Below are 11,504 nucleotides of genomic sequence, written 5' to 3'. Positions count from 1 at the left end.
TCTCTCTCTCTCTCTCTCTCTCTCTCTCTCTCTCTCTCTCTCGTTTGTTTACAAACGTGTCAGACTTAGGCATGACATGCATCACCATGGAAGTACTTAAAATTCTTTTTTCTTTTTTCCAAGCAAAAAAGCCTTTATGAGGTTGTTTTCAATTTCATAACCCGTCTTTGTTCGTCAGTAAGCTACCCATTGTCATTTGGGTTATTTTGTGATATTTATGTCATATGATTAGTGAATTCCTATTTGACATAGAATGAATTTAGATAGAATGTTTGGGTCGAAGAGGCTGTTAATGCTCCTGAAAGGTGTGGAGGTACTATTTTTATAATTCAGCATAACAATATTCTTGTCTGGTGTGAGATGTATCTTTAATTGGTAGCCTTCTCTCTGAGTAAATTAAATGAAATTTATTATCTTGACCTTCGTCATTTTGCACAGAACTTTCTTCTTGATTTTTCCAAATGCAGAGTTGATTTGTTGAAATCTGAACCTGTATTACTAGTTGATAAGATCAGATGTCATAAACATGCATATATTTGTCTTCTTTTTTGGCCATATTGTCACTTGATGAAAGTTATTGTAATTATCAGGAACTAGATTTCTTGGTTGAAGCCAAGAACAGCGAGAAATGCTTGGATAATTTTCGGAAGCTATCTCCTCACTTAGCACCTTATGTATATGCACCAAGGGTGCTTTGGACTCTCAGTACCACAAAGTTATTAACCATGGAGTTTATGGATGGAGCACAAATAAATGATGTGAGGGCAATTAGAAGACTTGGACTTCAACCACGTGAAGTTGCAAAATTAGTAAGCTCATTAACTTAATGCTATGTATAACTAGTAATGTATCTAAAGGAAGATACTACTAATTTAACGTTCAGATGACATGCTTTTGGATCATATCACATACATCGCTTTGTTCAAAAAATTTAGTGGGGAGCCTAACATATTGCTCTAGACTTGGTCTTGACCGCAAAAAAGGAATTCATAATCTAATTCAAAACCATTAACTCGGGTCGTGGACCTTTTCCTATATTTTGTAACTCCTTTGCCTTTGATACTTCTGTGTCATTGATTAATGAATGAACGACTTGAATGATAATTGTACTTCATGCAGGTTAGTGAATCTTTTGCCGAAATGATGTTCAAACATGGGTTTGTGCATTGTGACCCACATGCAGCAAACTTGCTGGTTCGCCCATTGCCTTCTAGCAGAAAGGGCATTCTAGGTGAACTCTGCTTAACTTTTACGCATAGTAATTTTCATTTTAGTTTTATAACCCAAGTGATTCAGATTGGTCCCTGTCCAGCTCCTTCCAGGTTATAAAATTTTTTCGGTCCTAGTTGCCGTAGTATTTTTCATAAGACTACTGATTATATGTGTCTTGTAATTGTGCTAAGACTTGCAGAATACGTGAATCAGTATATAATGATTCTGAAAATTTCAACTGGTAGTTAGTGTTTATAACCGTTGCTTATTGGTGCTCAATTTGATTGTGGTTGTAGTGTTTATATCCTTAAATATGTAGGTTCTAGACAAGGCAAAAAAGGGAATATTTATTTGTTATGTTCAGCAAATTCTTTGTAATTATGTGAAATGTTTAATCTGCTATCAAAGTCGTTGGTTTTCTAGTAGTCTTTGATGCTACAAGTGTTTCATGTTATTACTTCTCAAACCTTCTTTTTGCCTTTCATGCCACAGGCAAGAGAAAACCCCAGTTGATACTTCTAGACCACGGTTTGTATAAAGAACTTGATTGTGAAACAAGAACCAACTATGCAGCACTCTGGAAGGTACGTCTTGTTTTTCCTTGAAAAGGTTTTTCTTCCATGATTTCACCAGTCTTTTGATGTGGCAATTTATCAGCGGTTGTCTTTATGTTTTCATTCATCAGGGATTGATATTTGCTGATGCTAAGGCCATAAAAGAAAACAGTGTGAAACTGGGAGCTGGAGAGGATTTGTATGCATTATTTGCTGGAATACTTACTATGCGGCCATGGAATAGGGTAATTGATCCAGCTGTTGATCACTTGGTCATACAAGGCGGTGATAGTGACTGTTCCGAATTACAGGTGAGCTTCCGTCCAGCAGAAAGATAGCCTTTCTATTTTATGAAATTAATCTTTACACTACATGGTTGAGGTTTTTGAAAAAAGACCATTATTGATTGCTTGACAATATTTACCTCTTCCATCAAGCAGATGTATGCTTCTCAGTATTTCCCTCAAATTTCAGAGCTTTTGAGGAGGCTCCCGCGTGTAATCCTTTTAATGCTGAAGACAAATGATTGTTTACGAGCAGTTAACAATTGTCTGGTATTGTCTCGCCTTTCTCTTTATTCCTTTAGTCTGTTTTACCAGCGAAAACCTGACTATAGAAGAGAAAGCTGAAGTCAATAAATTATAATACTCCTGGTGTTTGTCTTTCTTTGTTAACTACATGACCCTGTTTCTTTATGAACGTTCACCTTTTTCTTTAAGAAATTTAATTGTTATTGTAGAAAATAGGAAAGTAGACCGGAAACGGAATAATCCGGTTAATAGGGGCTTAGAGATAAGATAGGAAAGTAGTTTATACTTTCAGTTTTTAAAGGAGATCTCTTGAGATAAGGATCTCATCTAATCCCTCTTTTCGTGGGATTTTATTTCCTGATTCCCATAGGGTTTCCTCCTATAAATATTGTAACTTCTTGTATAGAAATCAATCAATAAAGAATATTCTTTTCTGCCCTGAAACCTTCATGGTATCAGAGCCGAAAAATACCTTCTTAATCCATGGCTGAAAAGGCCATCACAGAAGAAGGCAGATCCTCGGCATCCTCTAGGGCAGGAGATTCTAATCGTGGTGAACCAGATCGAACCACCATGGCACAAGGAGGAGACTCGACTCAATTTTCGTTCCAATTGACTTTCCACAAACTGAACGGGAAGAACTACCTAGAATGGGCACAATCGGTGAAGTTGGTCATTGATGGAAGAGGAAAACTCGGTCATTTGAATGGAGAAGTGAAGAAGCCTGGAGATGGGGATCCGAAACTAAGGACATGGAGGTCAGAAAATTCATTAGTTACTGCATGGTTAATTAACTCTATGGAACTAACTATAGGTAAGCCCTATCTTTTCCTTCCCACTGCAAAAAGACGTATGGGATGCAGTGAGAGAAACCTATTCCGATCTTGAAAATTCCTCACAAATTTTTGAATTAAAAACCAAGTTGTGGAAATCCAAACAAGGTGAGCGTGAGGTTACCATTTATTATAATGAGATGGTGTCTCTATGGCAAGAATTAGATCAATGCTATAATGATGAGTGGGATTGCCCGATGGATAGCGTTAAGAAAGTGATCGGGTGTACCTTTTTTTGGCTGGTTTGGACCGAGTCTATGATGAGATTAGGTCTATGATTCTTGGAAAAAATCCCCTACCAACTCTTCGGGAGGCGTTTTATGAAATTAGAAGAGAGGAGACTAGGAGGAAAGTTATGATGAAGACCGAGGAGGATAACAAACCAGTGGCTGCTGTGACTGATAATTCTGCCCTTGTGTCAATGAGGAATGACTCAGATAATGACAGGAAGAAGAAGCCCTGGTGTGACCACAGCAAAAAACATTGGCATACGAGGGAAAATTGCTGGAAGATCCACGGAAAACCGCAGAACTGGAAGAAAAAGAATGCTGATTCCAGGGGCTTCTCAGCTCAAGCAACCAGTGAAGATCAGGGGCAGCAAGGTACTTTGGAAGGGTTGTCTTTCACAAAGGAACAATTAGAGCAGCTGCACAAACTTTTTCAGTCTTCACACTTCCGAGTAAACCAATCAACCCCTTCATGTTCTTTTGTCAAAACAGGTAATCTCGCCTCAGCCTTCCTCAGTGTTAATCCCAAACAAAACAGCTCCTGGATCATAGATTCAGGAGCCACTGATCACATGACAGGTTGCTCCCATTTTTTTTCAACTTATACTCCATGTGCAGGGAATAGGAAGATTAGAATTGCTGATGGTTCCCTCTCCGCAATTGCTGGAACAGGGACTGTCAAAATTTCCAATTATATAACCTTGCATGATGTACTCCATGTTCCAAAACTCTCTTGCAATCTTGTGTCTGTCAGTCAGATAACAAATTCTCTTAATTGTCGTGTTATTTTTGACTATTCTCGGTGTGAGTTTCAGGACATGGTCTCGGGGAGGACGATTGGCAGTGCTAGAGAAAGTGGAGGTCTCTATTTCCTTGAAGATGGAACCGAATCAGGACACCAAGTTACAAACTCTTGTTTCAACTCTATTTCCGTTTCTAATAATATTATGATTTGGCATTATAGATTAGGGCATCCTAGTTTTTATTACTTAAAACATTTGTTACCTGATTTATTTAGCAATAAAAGTCCATCTTTTTTTAAATGTGAGATTTGTGAACTAGCTAAGCATCATCGTTCTTCCTTTCCCGCTAGACCATATCAAGCATCAAAACCGTTTTTATTAATTCATAGTGATGTTTGGGGACCATCTCGAGCCTCAACAATGTATGGAAAAAAATGGTTTGTTAGCTTTATAGATGATCACACAAGACTCACTTGGGGATATTTATTAAGGGACAAGTCTGAAGTAAAAGAGATATTTCAGGTATTCTATACAATGATTGAAACACAATTTCAAGAGAAAATAAAGTGTTTAGGAGTGATAATGGCAGAGAATACTTTAATGAAATATTGGGAGGATATTTTTTAGACAAGGGTATAATACATCAAAGTTCGTGTTCAGATACACCCCAACAGAATGGCATTGCAGAAAGAAAAAATAAACACCTCCTAGAAGTCACGAGAGCATTATTATTTACTAATGGTGTTCTTAAGTACCTTTGGGGAGAGGCTCTCCTATCTGCCACATACCTCATAAACCGCATGCCTACCAAAGTTTTAGATTATAAAACACCCTTAAGTGTCTTCAAGAACACTTTCCCTGCCTCAAAGTTGACTACAGATTTACCTTTGAGAGTGTTTGGGTGTAGTGCATTTGTCCATATTCACAGCCAAAATAGGGGAAAGTTAGATCCTTGCGCTAGAAAGTGTATATTTGTAGGCTATGCTCCGAACCAAAGAGGATATAAGTGCTATGACGTAAGCTCAAAAAAAATGTTTGTCACAATGGATGTTACCTTCTTTGAGTCTCAACCATTTTTTGGTACTCATCTTCAGGAGGAGAGCATAATGGAAGATTCGAACTTTGAAATAGAAACTGCAAGAAGCCTAAATTTCCTAATAAATACAGAGTTAGGTGATGTGAGTAATGAAAATTTGAATCCTGAGTCTATAGAGTCATCACATAGCATTAATAAAGATGAAAATAGGGAACAAACAGGAACACAAAAACTGCTGGTTTACAGGAGGAAGAACCGGAAGCAAGGAATAGAGACTAAAACTAGCCAACACTGCCAAGAGCCTGAACTACAGATCAGTCCGGATCCTACACCACAGAATATTCCCGAATCAGGTATTCCTCACACTATATCTATTCACACCAACCTACCCAATCTTGAATCCGAGTCCTATATACCTGAGGCTAACCTTCCTATTGCTAAGCGCAAAGGGGTCCGAAGTTGTACAAAATATCCCATGTCAAACTTTGTGTCCTACAAAAATCTGTCACCTGTTTTCTCTGCCTTTACCTCACAATTGTCTAGTGTGGAAACTCCAAAGAATGTGCAAGATGCTCTAAAGGTTCCTGAATGGAAGGAAGCTGTTCTCGAGGAAATGAAAGCCCTTGAAAAGAATGGAACGCGGGAAGTGACAGAACTGCCGAAGGGGAAGAAGACTGTTGGTTGTAAATGGGTGTTCACAACGAAATACAGATCAGGTGGATCTCTGGAGAGATACAAGGCTCGCCTAGTAGCAAAAGGGTTCACTCAAACATATGGGATTGACTACCTTGAAACTTTTGCACCAGTGGCAAAGCTCAATACTATCAGGGTACTCCTATCACTTGTAGCCAACTTAGATTGGCCACTACATCAACTAGATGTGAAGAATGTGTTCCTTAATGGTGATTTGGATTAAGAAGTCTACATGGATCCACCTCTAGGATTTGAAGGTAAATATGGAACCCGGGTATGCAAGCTAAAAAAATCTCTGTATGGTCTAAAACAATCTCCAAGAGCTTGATTCGAGAGATTCACTCAATTTGTGAGAAGATAGGGATATGACCAGGGGCAAGCAGATTACACGATGTTCACAAGACACTACAATGGGAAAGTAGCTGTTCTTATAGTGTATGTGGATGACATCATCCTTACTAGGGATGATACTGTTGAGATGAATCGTCTAAAGCAGAGTCTGGCTTCTGAATTTGAGATTAAGGACCTAGGCTCACTAAAATACTTCCTTGGTATGGAAGTAGCCAGGTCAAGAAAGGGAGTTGCAATTTCACAAAGGAAGTATGTGATTGATCTTCTTAAAGAGACCGGGATGAGTGGATGTCGCCCTGCAGAAACACCAGTTGATCCAAATCAGAAGTTTGGAAACAAAGAAGGAAGACAGGTGGATACATCTCAGTACCAATGACTAGTCGGGAAGCTAATCTACTTATCACATACTCGACCAGATATAGCATTCGCTGTCAGCCTAGTGAGCCAGTTCATGCATTCTCCCCATGAAGAACATCTAGAAGCAACCTACCACATCCTGAGGTACTTGAAGAGTTCACCGGGAAAAGGACTGTTCTTTGAGAAGAATGAACGATGAGGTATTGAAGCTTACACAGATGCAGATTGGGTGGGATCTACTTCAGATAGAAGGTCTACATCTGGTTACTGCACATTTGTATGGGGAAACCTAGTTACTTGGAGGAGCAAGAAACAAAACGTAGTGGCTCGAAGTAGTGCAGAAGCATAATACAGATCAATGGCACAAGGGATCTGTGAGATGATATGGCTTAAACGAATTTTGGAAGAACTGAGAAGACCTATGACCATGCCTATGAAATTGTTCTGTGACAACAAAGCAGCAATCAGCATCGCCCACAATCCAATACAACATGATAGAACTAAACATGTTGAGATTGATCGACATTTTATAAAAGAGAAGATTGAAGCTGGTGCCATCTGCTTGCCATTTGTTCCAACCTCACAACAAGTAGCTGATGTTCTTACTAAAGGATTATTTAGATCAAACTTCGAGTTTCTCATTAGCAAGTTGGGTATGATAGATATCTATGCATCAACTTGAGGGGGAGTGTAGAAAATAGGAAAGTAAACCGGATACGGAATAATCCGGTTAATAGGGGCTTAGAGATAAGATAGGAAAGTAGTTTATACTTTCAGTTTTTAAAGGAGATCTCTTGAGATAAGGATCTCATCTAATCCCTCTTTCTATGGGATTTTATTTCCTGATTCCCACAGGGTTTCCTCCTATAAATATTGTAACTTCTTGTATAGAAATCAATCAATAAAGAATATTCTTTTCTGCCCTGAAACTTTCAGTTATCCTCTTCTAAGATGGGCTTTAGTTAGAGCATATGTCTTGCGTTGATATTTCATTCATAGACGTCTACGCGCTACTATGGAGTTAGTTGAGCTGTATGGTTCCCTAGAGCTCCATCGTTGATATCATAGACATCACTAAAACATAGTTATCATTTATCCACTGTATTAAGGCTTTCATAATTTGTGGCCCTAAGTTGGACCACTTCAATTTTTTCCAATTTACTTTGTATACAAAAAATTGTTGAGCCACTTTATCCTTTTAAATGTTTCTGAAACAGTTACAGGGATCTTCTCTTGAGACATTCTTGATCATTGGAAGGGTCTCTTCTGAAGCTGTTATTGAGGCTAAATTGTTACAAAAGAAATCCTTCTTGCCTTGGTTGAATGTCTGGTTGGATGAGATCTTGTTGGAAGCTCGCCTTCTGGGAATGCAGGTGGCCCTGTGGCTTTTGTGGCTTAGAAAAGCTCTTTGTTGGTGTAACTGAAGATGTATCAGTCTCTTAAGTCTTATAGTTGTTTTTTGTTTCGGCTCGGAGATTCTTTGGCTCCACGCTCATGATCTCGGAACAACATGCAGGGTCTTGATCATGGATCCGACAAAAATTCATTTTTTAAGGTTGAGTAAGTAAATGATTCATAGCATCTTGTTTCAAGATGCATAGAAAATGCTCAAAAACTTTCTGGGCACAAAGTGAGAGACCAAAAGAAACCTATAATTTATTCCGGATATTACTTCCACCCAAAGAGAGAAATTTGTCAAGTGATTATAGAATTACAGACTGGTACATTGAAGTGATTGTTTAACAGATTCATTTCCATCGGGAATTGATGTTTAGGAAATAAAAACTTGGGTTGTTGTTGATTTTATTATTATTTTCTATCGGCTAGCAATGTTGTTATGTATTTTATGCTTGTCACATGTTGGCCGTTCAAAATAAAACACCTTATCAGGTTTCTGTTATACCCGTTTAAACATTACTCCAAGCACAAGACTCTGGTTGGTGGCAGAGGGTAGAAAAGAAGACATGGTGGGGCAGACAGAGAGAAAATAGTTGGATAATGACATCTCTGAAGAAGAAAATTCCTGTTTACCTTCATGAGTGAAAAATTCACTGTTATGTTGCCAAAAGAAAAAAAAAATGTAGGTAAATTGGACATGTTTACTTGGTAGCTTTGAGAAGCAAAAATCCGAAACCATCCAGACTCGGTCCGACTCGCTGAGTCGGGATGTGAGTTGTTGGAACTGCCTCCTATCTTATAGAGATGATATTCGAGAACTGCGATGGTAATTCTTAAAGATAATAAATGTGTTCCTTTTCTGTTTTTGGCATTTCAACCTTGTATCAATATATTTACATTCAATGATCTCAATATATATATATATATATATATATATATATGAGTTATCCTTTTTTTTTTTATCTTATTTTAAACGAATATAAATGTGAAACACGTTTTTTGTGACATATGCCAACCATATTCGTTGGTAGTAGGTGGTTTTAATTACTTTGAGTAGCTTCTTTTGTATATAGTGAGCTTGCTCAAAAAAAAAAAAAGGCATTTTTTTAAAAAACTTTTAACAGTTGCTTTGTCTCCGTAAGTGTTATCCTTTTTTTTTTTATCTTATTTTAAACGAATATAAATGTGAAACACGTTTTTTGTGACATATGCCAACCATATTCGTTGGTAGTAGGTGGTTTTAATTACTTTGAGTAGCTTCTTTTGTATATAGTGAGCTTGCTCAAAAAAAAAAAAAGGCATTTTTTTAAAAAACTTTTAACAGTTGCTTTGTCTCCGTAAGTAAGGAATAATAAATAGATTTTTTTTACAAAAATAAATTATCGGTAGTTTTTTATTTTTCAGTTGTTTTGTTAGATCCGTATTAGAATATATTTATTTTGTATACCTTTTAAATTTAACGTAATTTTAATTAAATTTAACGTTAAAAATTGTGATTACGAGTCGGGTGGATAATAAGCTCATTTGGTAGATTTTTGGTTGACCTGCATTCTGCACGGAACAAGACAATGAGATCTATTAGCAAAAAGCGTAAGCAACGCAATCATGTCAATATAAAGCAATGAATTGAATTATGAAAATTGACTCGCGTCCACTTCTTAGGTAGGCTTTGGTAGGTTTGTCTTTCGGTTTCTCCCTTTAAACAACCCTATCGGTAACGCACAATATTAAACCATTAGATCACACTAAAATTATGTTAAATTAAGAAGAAATATAATGTTACTGTATTATTGAATTCTGACGTTTGCATTTGAACCAGAGAACTAAAGGAAATTGAAATATGAATATTGGCTGGGCTGCCCGGGACATGAGAGTTTAGAAAGAGTTTTAAATGGCTTAAAACTTTGGTCCGAGTCGCATTCATAAGCCTCAATTAATGTGATTTTGCAGTTGGCTGGCCATTTGTCTTTTGTTTGGTGAGTTTCTTTATATCTCGTCAACGCTATATTCATTAACATATTTCATATTTTTGTACCCTCTATTTATTGCAATGCATTTTTTTTATCAACAACTAATTTGCTTATTTTATTTTAGGATACGAGTGAAAAATATATATTTTATCAAAAAGACATGGTTTTCAAAATTATATTAAGTTAAAATTATGTCTTATTAATAGAGTATTTTTCATACTTTTTCAAAATAATTATTTTCATTTTCCCCCCCTTAAAAGTGCTAAAATGAAAAGTCGCAAAATGAAATTACAATTTACATACATCTAACAGTAAATCCTCAACAACCTTTTTATGCTGAGTTAAAAAGGAAAACAAACAACTATAAGAATTGTTTTTTGATTCGTTCCGTCATAATAATGAGATTCGCTCCATCATAATAATGGGACTACATTATCATATATATTACTTTAGTGAGTTAAATATATTTTAGAAATTATAACACGGGCGAAAAATGGATCCACTTTAATAATTGAATTGAAAGTCTTTGAGCAATAATAATAATAATAATAATAATAATAATTATTATTATTATTATAATAATAATTGAATTGAAAAGTCACATAGAGCCATACTTGTCATACAAGTCATTCAAGAAGCCACGTAAATTCATGATTTTACACATGAATACTACTTTACCCTTTACCTGTGAATGAATGTAAATAAATCAATCGAATCCGATGGTCATTGTAAATTTGTAGCATAATATAAATATACCTTTGAAAATAACGGCATTAAATCTACGTCTTGGGTTGGAGCGGAGGTACATAATTGTCGTTATACTAAATACGACATAAGTATTTCCTCCTGCAAACAAAACTTTGTTTGTCGTACACATTTCAAAGTAATAATATACATAAATGGTTATGGGATAGAGAAGAAAAAAGAATTTCCATTTTTATTTATTTCACTTCCTCTTCGCTCCTTGTTCGGTCATTGTACAACCAGCGTCGCAGCTGATCCTAATTCTCCGTTCGAAGAGAGAGAGAGAGAGATGGTGGGTCCGGCGAGACCACAATTCGTTCTGTTTGGATCGTCGATTGTTCAGCTGAGCTACAGCAATGGCGGTTGGGGCGCTATGCTCTCTGACATTTACGCTCGCAAAGTATGTACTGTTCTTTTCTTATATCTGCTTTGTTTGTTAATGGAGTTTTTTTTCCCCTTCTTTCTTTTCTCTGGTTTATTACGTAGAAACTGTTCAGGATTCGTAATTGGATCATCCTTATTTCGCCGTGAAAGTTAACAACAGCTACAAAATCTTTTCTTCCGAGCAACACCTGTTTAGTTCGCTCATTTTTCCGTTCATTTGAGTTTAAAATTCTGTACAGTAAAAAGATTTTGTGAAACAATCGCATTTATCAACAATCGCTCATTTTTCCGTTCATTTTGTGAAACAATCACATGAAATTATATTTTTACTCCAATTAAAAATTTAAATCAGCGAACTAAACATCCTAAGCTTTAATTTAGCCTTTGGTTTTTCATCAAGTGTTTTAATTTCAGCATAGAAGAGAACAACTTTTTCCAGAATCATATTCCGTGATATTTGGTTTTTTTTTTT

General features: G+C 36.5%; 1 protein-coding gene across 1 annotated transcript; it reads left to right on the top strand.

Moving 5' to 3' along the window:
* Nucleotides 1–563: 563 nt before the first annotated feature.
* On the top strand, nucleotides 564–8,716 carry LOC21385957 (putative ABC1 protein At2g40090). Its single transcript, XM_024172158.1, has 6 exons — nucleotides 564–809; nucleotides 1,120–1,231; nucleotides 1,705–1,796; nucleotides 1,898–2,077; nucleotides 2,207–2,320; nucleotides 7,754–8,716. The coding sequence occupies exons 1-6, from the start codon at nucleotides 726–728 to the stop codon at nucleotides 7,958–7,960; spliced, it is 789 nt and encodes a 262-aa protein (XP_024027926.1). The 5' UTR covers nucleotides 564–725; the 3' UTR covers nucleotides 7,961–8,716.
* Nucleotides 8,717–11,504: the final 2,788 nt, after the last annotated feature.

This window comes from Morus notabilis, unplaced genomic scaffold (genome assembly GCF_000414095.1).
Source record: "Morus notabilis unplaced genomic scaffold, ASM41409v2 Scaffold1687, whole genome shotgun sequence".
NCBI classification, from domain to species: Eukaryota; Viridiplantae; Streptophyta; class Magnoliopsida; order Rosales; family Moraceae; genus Morus; species Morus notabilis.
The sequence above is the reverse complement of the archived record's forward strand: the minus strand, read 5'-3'. Positions and strand labels throughout refer to the sequence as shown.